This window comes from Corvus hawaiiensis, chromosome 8 (genome assembly GCF_020740725.1).
Source record: "Corvus hawaiiensis isolate bCorHaw1 chromosome 8, bCorHaw1.pri.cur, whole genome shotgun sequence".
NCBI classification, from domain to species: Eukaryota; Metazoa; Chordata; class Aves; order Passeriformes; family Corvidae; genus Corvus; species Corvus hawaiiensis.
The window spans coordinates 8,545,151-8,553,989 of record NC_063220.1 but is presented as its reverse complement, the minus strand read 5'-3'; the positions used below and the strand labels follow the sequence as shown (position 1 = coordinate 8,553,989).

Here is an 8,839-nt window from a genome sequence, read left to right as displayed (position 1 = left end):
TTGGTCTGGCAGGGCTGGAGGAGATGGGGGAAAGAGGGTTGGCAAGAGAGAGGTGCAGGGGACAAGCTACAGCTGCAGTCCCTGCACGGAGCTGGCAGCATCATCCCTTAAGCCAGAAGGTTTTACAGGGGGGCTCTGAGGCCGCCGAGGCTGGGAGAGGAGGCGCTGGAGGCAGGGGGCTTACGAGCGTGGGGCTTGTCCCCGACGGGGACCTCCAATGAGAGGGGATTTAATTACTTTCCAAAGGAGAATGATGGTGACAGCGCTGGAACTTTGCCTTTTCCAGGGGTAAAGAGAAGCAACTTCTGTTCCAGAAGCTGGCAGGAGCCCATCCTGCCCGTACCCCTGCCTGCCCTGCGTCTGCCGGGCACGGACACCCCTTGCCCGGGACATCCGCGCTGCCGTACGGGAAGGGGGCTCTGTGTCCGGCAGCCGCGGGGCAGGCGGAGCGTAGCCAGAGCAAAGCCGGGAGTCCGGGGGGGGTCCGAGCGGGGTACCGGCAGGGACAGGGGAGGGATAGGGAAAGAGTCGGGGCAGGCATGCGGGCAGCGATACCGCCGGTGCGCCGGCGGGGCGGGGCGGGCGGGGCGGTCCAGTCCCGCCCCCTCGGTGTCGATTGGCGGCGGGCGGTGCCGGGGCGGTGCCGGGGCGGTGCCGGGGCGGTGCCGGGGCGGTGCCGGGGCGGTACCGGGGCGGTACCGGGGCGGGCCCGTCCGCCGGCGCGGCGCGGGGCCATGCGGCAGCCCCGGGGCGGCGGCAGCGGCGGCGGCGCCGCCTTCCTGCCCGCGGCGCGGTGCGGAGCGGCGGCCGGAGCGCCCCGCACAGCCATGGGCGATGGGTGGCTGCCTCCGGACTGCGGCCCCCAGAACCGCTCCGTGGCCGGGGTGACGGCCGTGCCGCCCGGGAGCAGGCAGCTGCCCGCCGCCGAGCTGCTGTCGCAGCAGTGGGCTGTGGGCATGAGCCTGCTGATGGCCCTGGTGGTGCTGCTCATCGTGGCCGGGAACGTGCTGGTGATCGCGGCCATCGGGAGGACGCAGCGGCTGCAGACGCTCACCAACCTGTTTATCACCTCGCTGGCCTGCGCCGACCTGGTGATGGGGCTGCTGGTGGTGCCCTTCGGGGCCACGCTGGTGGTGCGGGGCACCTGGCTCTGGGGATCCTTCCTCTGCGAGTGCTGGACCTCCCTGGACGTGCTCTGTGTGACGGCCAGCATCGAGACCTTGTGCGTCATCGCCATCGACCGCTACCTGGCCATCACCTCGCCTTTCCGCTACCAGAGCCTCATGACCAAGGGTCGGGCCAAGGGCATCATCTGCACCGTCTGGGCTATCTCTGCCCTGGTCTCCTTCTTGCCCATCATGATGCATTGGTGGCGGGATGATGACCCCCAGGCGCTGCAGTGCTACCAGGATCCGGGCTGCTGCGACTTCGTCACCAACAGGGCTTATGCCATCGCCTCGTCTATCATTTCTTTCTACATCCCCCTTCTCATCATGATCTTTGTGTACCTCCGGGTGTACAGAGAGGCCAAGGAGCAGATGAGGAAGATCGATAGGTGCGAGGGCCGGTTCTACGGCAGCCAGGAGCAGCCGCAGACGCCCCTGCCCGCTCACCCTCACCACCAGCCCATCCTCGGCAACGGCCGAGCCAGCAAGCGAAAGACCTCCCGCATCATGGCCATGAAGGAGCAGAAGGCCCTCAAGACTCTGGGCATCATCATGGGAGTGTTCACCCTCTGCTGGCTCCCCTTCTTCCTGGTGAACATCGTCAACGTCTTCAACAGGGACCTGGTGCCGGACTGGCTCTTCGTTTTCTTCAACTGGCTGGGCTACGCCAACTCCGCGTTCAACCCCATCATCTACTGCCGCAGCCCCGACTTTCGTAAGGCCTTCAAGAGGCTGCTCTGCTGCCGCCGGAAAGCCGACCGGTGGCTGCACGGCGGCGGCGGGGAGCTGGCCCGGCTGCCCGGGGGCTTCATCAGCACCGTGGGCTCCCCCGAGCGCAGCCTGGCCGGGACCTGGTCCGACTGCAACGGGGGCACGCGGGGCGGCAGCGAGTCCAGCCTGGAGGAGAGACATAGCAAAGCCTCCGACTCGGAGTCCAAGGTATAGGGGGGACGTGGGGGGCCGCGTCGGAGCCGGGACAGGGGGGAAGGCAGGCTGGGAGACACGCAGGAGCAGAGAAATCCCCGGCAGCCGCCTGATGGTAATGCTATTGCCAAGCGAAACGATGCCCGCCTTGGCAGGGGGAGTGCGGGTGTTTACTTAGGAATAAAAGCAGGTGAACTGGTGTGCAACATACCTCATCCGAAACTACAGAAAACAGGAAACCCACTGACCGGAGAACAAAGGAAATAAACAGCCCATCCCAGAGACAGCCACCTTGTCCTTAGGAGCCGCGCTGTCGGCGGGGACTGTGGCGGCAGCGCCTGCGCTCGGGTGACTGTCCCAGGACCGTGCTGGTGGCCGAACCCGGGGGTGGTGCTGGCCCTTGGCGGCCGAGTTCGGCTGCAGCTGGGGTCCGGCCACCCCTGCCTGGCCCCGGGGCTCATCCCCTCTCCCAGGGCACCGGGATTTTGGGAGGCGCGGGGTCGGTGCTGCAGGTGCTCCGGGCACAGAGCGCGGCCGGCAAGACGGAGACCTGCTGGCAAGATGAGTTTTAAGCTCGGAGTAGCCGTGCTCTCCTCGTCTGCAGAGTAGCGAGAGAGAAAATAATGAGTAATAAGGAGCACTGGTATATTTCGAAAGGGGGTAAAACAACCCAACCCACACTCTTGTGTTTATTCCCTCTGCATCAGCAAGCAGTGAGTTACTGTGCTTATCTCCTTCGGCCAGACAATAGCAGTCAGGCTGAGAAACTTCTACCTCAAACTGTGCATATTGTACAGGGGAATGAACGGACCATGTTTATATTAAACAGCATATTTACGTACCACTAATAGGGTTTTATGACCAGGGCCGGGGAGGGGGGGCGAGGAACCTTCTGCAGCTTGTTCATTGTAATTACAGATGAACGGGGGGAGGGGGGAGAATCCTGGCAACAAAAATTTACTGCACATTTTTTTAAAAATGGCGACTAAGTCGTTTTTTGCACAGTGTTAAAGAGTTGTAAAGTTATTTGAAGATATTACTTGCACAAGCATACACACATGCAGATTGAAAAGGAAGAGGAGGTTTGAGTAACACCGACCCTGAACCTGATTTCTGGTTTTGTCTGATCTGCTATAGTTTTATTGAGAGAGTGACTTTTTTAATATTATTTTTTGAAGGTACTGTAAATATATCCATATTATAAATTAAAATATCTTAAGAGACTTTATTATTTTTATTTTTATTTCCAAATGCCCACGTGAATCTGCTGTTATTTTAGCACTTGTGTGTAATTTCCATTTTCCTCTCTGTGTGTGTTTTATAACATATTTATACTTTGGTGCAATTTACTACTGTGTAAGTAATTGGTCTATGTGCAATAAATACCATTGCAGCACAAGTGTGTCTCTACAGGTTTTGAAACAATACCTACCTATAATGGGAAGAACAGCATTTGTTTTTCTCCAAAGATGGCTCAGATTGCCAATACAACTTGATCTAATGGCTTTTCCTGACACAGTGTTGTAAAAAACCTGTTTGAACCCCAGTATGGTTGTGTTCCTGTTGCACTACTGAGGTCCACTAACTTCCCTTATTAACGAGAAAAAATTAATGGGTAAATTAATGGCTAAAGACAAGGTGTTTCCACGCTGATAATGAATACTCATTTTCTTGAACTATTCCTTTCAGGAATATATTCTTCTGGGTTTTTTCTCTCTCTCTTTTTTTTTTTTTTTTTTTTTTTTTTTGGTCTTTTGTTGTTATTTTTGTAGGAGTACATGGCTGGGAGTCAGGAGCCCAGAATATTTAAGATTACAGAGGGCATTTAATTTGAAAGCTTAAAATGGTCTTGAGTAGAAAGAAATCTCTGTAAGCATTACATGCCACCCCAGAAGTAAGTCCACCTCATGCTGACAGCTGATCCTCCCCAAGGAGGTAATGATAACTGAATGTTACATTTTTAATTGTTCTAAGTAAGAAGTTACAGTGAACAGAAGTGCTGCAGCTTTGTGTCCCTGGTTTGATTGTCTTCCTTTATGGCTTTATGAAGGTGTGCTCCATCCTTGTGATTTCATAAAGTTTTTCATTACTGAAATGAATACATGGCAGACAGAGCAACAAAGAGACAGTGCAGAATAAAAGTGAAGTCATTTTTAGCTTTATTAAACTCAGGAGTATAGTTTGATTAAATATCAGCTCCCAGGAAGAGCACTTCCCAAAGCTAGTTCTTCAGGGTGGTGGCTCACGGTTTGTTTTGGAAAACAGTTGTTCGTTTTTCTTTGTTTTCAAAGTTGAGGAATTTGTCCTTTGCAATTTCTAATGTTGTATTTTCAGGGGAGAAAAAAAAGTTGCTCTTTTTATGCAAAGACAAACTAAAGGGACCTGGGAAGTAAATAATATTTTTCCATTGATGTTACTGGAGTTTGAGGTGAGCTGCAGTTAACAGTGTCTTCCTTGATGACAGTGAAATGGGCTCCTTAAAATGCTGGGTGATGTTAGATCAGGAGCTAAGTGAAGTGGGCTCTGCCACTGCCACCAAATGAATTAAAAAAAAAAACCATCTGGTTTTATCTTTGATTACAGCAAACACAACAGGACCAAAAAGGTGCACTGCATGGTGATGTCTGATGACTGCAACTGCAGCAAGATGTTGGCTGTGCATATCAGGGATGGGATGGGATGGGATGGGATGGGATGGGATGGGATGGGATGGGATGGGATGGGATGGGATGGGATGGGATGAGATGGGATGGGGAGACAGTGTTGCCTTGCTCTCCTTGTGAACGTCGGGATCACAGAGCCAGGGCAGGGCCAGGTCATGCTGGGTAGAGCAGGACAGGATCCCAGCAGCTGGCTGGGAACTGAAGTGACTGTCAAACCCTCATCCTCAGCGGGGTGCTGGATCCTGGGGAAGCACAGTGACTACTGCATGGAGCAGGACAACCTAATGGACTTGGCTCTTCCTCTCATAAATCAGTTCACATATTCAATTTTAACTATCCAAACACTCCTGTCTTTAGACTTTAAAAAGTGGTGACAATTTTGCCTCAACAGGCTCCAACTTAGGTGGGAAATGTATGCCCAGAACTTGCTCTGCTTGCCCTGCTGAAGAACTGTGCTGGGTGATGCATCTCCTGGACAAGTGTAATGGCACTGAGGTAGGATGAGTTTAGCCCACTGGGCTAAACTCAGAAGGGCCAGCTGTGTCAGCAAAGCGGTCAGGATTTGTCTGCTGTTGAATTTTTGCCAGTTGAGGACTTGCTGGAAGAGTCTGGAGGCTGACACGTTGAGTCCCTTCGTAGACAGCTGAAGTAATCCCACTGGCAGCCTGCACAGGAGATGCCAGTCCATCTTGCACGGCATGGAAAAGGCGGTGGCACAGTAACAGCGAGGACAGAGCAGGACATATGGCACACATGTGTGCAAGGAAGGGGAGGCTGCTGGCGAGCAGTCTGCTGTGGATCACTCAGAACAGGCTGTTCTCTGCAGAGAAGAAGGATACTCTGAGAAACATTGTGGGGCAGCTGAAATACTCCGGAGGCAATGAGTCAAACACTCACGATGAATATTTTTTTTCTGACGAAAACCAGACATGGCTTAGCAGTTGGAGCCGCAAGTTAGAAAGTAAAGGTGGTAGGCATGCGGCTGCACACGTACGTGGGCAGGAAAGCAACAGCAAAGAGCTGCAGGCCTGTAGGAAGGGAGACACAGGTAAACCAGAAAGCCGCTCAGAGAAAATGTCCTGCAGCTGCCAGGACCAAAATTATTTGGCGAGGATGCCTGGAGACTTCCACATGGAAGACGCCTGATTCTCCAAGGCGCCGGCCGCACTCTGTGCAGTGTTTGCTCAGCACTTCTGAAAAGAAGGCTGCTTCTCTCCACGTGTTTAAATGGGAATAGATCAGGTTGAAGGACTGGATTCAGTTTTCCATGTGCTCAGGGAAGTTGAGGCTGTTTCAGACATGCAGCAGGCTCTGCAGAGGGACTCCCAACCAGTGAGAGTTGCACAGAAGCCCTCCTGCAAATCCGCTGCACTCTGAGACTGCAGCCCTCAGCATCCACTGGCTATAGCTCCAAGCAGCATGAAACTATGGGCAGAAAAGGTGGCTTATGATCTGAACTGTGCATTTGACAGCATCAGCTGGGTGTTTGAGTTGCTGCATGCACTAGTTCTTATGCAGATGCTGCTTTCCCTCTTGGGTATCCATGTGTCCTCAACTATAAGGACAACTTCTTTATCAGCTTTGGTTTTTTTTTTCTAAACCCTATCTGAGGTTGAGGTTTTATTAATAACTTTTAAGTGGCTATTTTGCAAACCTTCCTTGTGCTGCACACTTTCCTAATTTATTGTAATTTCCCGTCTGGTGGAGTGCACTTACTTCCTTTATGTAATATATCAGCTGCAGGGCTGGAAATTGGGCAGCTATGAATTGAAAAGAGCAGACTTTCGTGAGGCCAAATGCGGTCAGGTATCATTGCCACTGGGAGCAGAATTTGACCTGATAATCTAATCTCATATGAGAGACTATCTCCAGAAAAGTATTGTTACCAACAGCAAATGACCTCTGCTAATGAAGCTGGACCAATCAGTCCTATTTAAAGCTGTCGAGCAAATGTTAACTGCTAAACAACAGTTAGTGCTGGATAGTTCAAATAATGAGTGTTTTGTTTGCTGGTGTGTGTTAGGTGATGTGTTGGGAAATAATTATCCTTTGACTAGCAGCCAGCTTTGTACTAATCAGAAAGGAGAAGTCATGTTCTGTTTGAAGGATTATACCTAAAAATAGTTCTGTTACTGCCACATCAACGAGCAAAATGAAGCAAATTCACAGCAATGTACACACCTTCCTAATGTTTCACTTTTCATCCTAAAAACTCATTGTTCAGCTGGGACTTTCTGTTTGATTGTGTCAAGAGCACTAATGTGATCTCCTGCAATAGCACTAAGCACACTCTCCCTGAGGAACATTATCCTATGCACCACTGACTCGCTTTCAGACCCTGCCAAATTGCCAAACGCCCCAGGAGGAAGTAAGGATTCGTTCTCTTTATACAAACAATCACACATAATGTAAGATCAACAATATTTGTGACAATTGTGTTGCAGACGAAATCGATCTGCTTCTTCTCTGAGATGTTTGTATGCCTGCCCATCTGCGAGGAGCAGCCGCCCATGGTAACAGCAGGTGACTTATTCCTGCAATTCAGTAACTTCAAACTCTGCTGGGAAAAGTGACTGAGATGGGAAAAGGATAAAAAAGGTGATGCTGGTGAGCAAACACAGGATTGTCATTGCAAAAAGGAAGACTGGGCTATCTTTGGCCATGATGTAGGTGTTGCCTTTTACTGGTAAATTGTAATTGGTTTGGAGGGGGATACACCAGGCAGAGGCACTGCGGAAACACAGGTTAAGAAGTGTGAGAGGTGAGACATTCCATATAGGACCATGCCACCAGAGGACTGGCAGCTGAAACATGCCCAAAACATTCCTAGAAGTTTTTCTTATTCTTTTTGGATAACAGCAGCAGACTAAAGCACACCTGAGCAGCTTTCAGCAGATGTAAAGCTGTGCAGCTCCCTCGCCAGCTGTGGACACATGCGACCCCTTCAGCATCTCCCCCTCCTCTCCAAGTGGCTCCAGCTGAGTTTCTTTGGACCTGGAGCTGCTCCCCAGCCTGGAGCCACCCTCCTCCTGCTTGGTGCCAAACGGGAGGTGCCCCGTGGCCTCGGGGGGTGGCAGTGCTGCAGGGTGTGCCCGTGCTGCCCTGGCTGTCCAGGCGTGCTGGCACTGGCTGCCAGCCGTGCCCCTGCCCTGAATCATCCTCCATCCTGCGAACCAGGACCACAGAATCGGGCCTGCCGTGCTGCAAATGGAAGAGAGTTTGGGTTTGTTATGCAAACTGGCACTCAGCTTCCTGGTTCACCAAAACCAGCAGCTTGGTACTCACATTTGCTTCACAAGCTAACTTTTTTCTTCCCTGCCCCACTCAGCTTCCAGGTTTTTCATGGCAGTGTTTGCCTGCTTGGCCTTAGCACCCAGCAGCACAAGTTTTTTTGTGTGTGCCCTGGCAGCATTTTGAATCCAGACATGAATAGTACCAGGTGCTGGGCAGTGTCTGGATTTGGTTGTACCCATTCTTTTCAGGATTGATGCTCAGAGTTATTAAAACTGGCTGCACCAGAGTGCAAAATTCCCAGACAAATAGGAACTGAGTCCTGACCTCCAAGTTCACAACCTAAAGGAGAGAACAGAACCTTACCCAGTCTTCTGCCATTACCATGATTAGCAGAGCATCTCAGATGTAATGGTGTACCTTTCCCATCTGATCCTGTGTAATGCACCAAATCTTGTTGTGCTTAATGAGATTAAATGAGGATTTTCTACTAGTTCAGTGCCTTAGCCATTAGCCACAGTTGTGTGTCTCTAGGCAGTGATGTACCTTTGCAAGCCTGGCTCAGTGTCTCTCTCAAAGCCATGATATTTGGCTTCTTCCTACCAAAATTATTTTGGTAATTGGTCTTAAGCTCATTGGCACAATGTTTTAAAAGGCAGATCTAAGTGTATACACCAAAGAGGCAAATGGAGACACTAAAGAGCCCAAAATCTCAGCAGCTGCTAGGTGTATAAATATTTCAGCTACCAACAAGTCATTTTGCAGGGCCAGGTGAGTGCTGCAGCCCCCTCAAAGTCTGCAAGCTGCCCTCCCTCAGAGGGGCACCCTGCCACTGTAAGGAATAATTGCAGGGAC

General features: G+C 51.4%; 1 protein-coding gene across 1 annotated transcript; it reads left to right on the top strand.

Annotated features, from left to right (window-relative positions):
- The first annotated feature begins 777 nt into the window (after positions 1-777).
- Positions 778-3,489, top strand: ADRB1 (adrenoceptor beta 1). Its single transcript, XM_048312011.1, has one exon. It carries the CDS (start codon positions 828-830, stop codon positions 2,109-2,111), a length of 1,284 nt encoding a protein of 427 aa, XP_048167968.1. The 5' UTR covers positions 778-827; the 3' UTR covers positions 2,112-3,489.
- Positions 3,490-8,839: the final 5,350 nt, after the last annotated feature.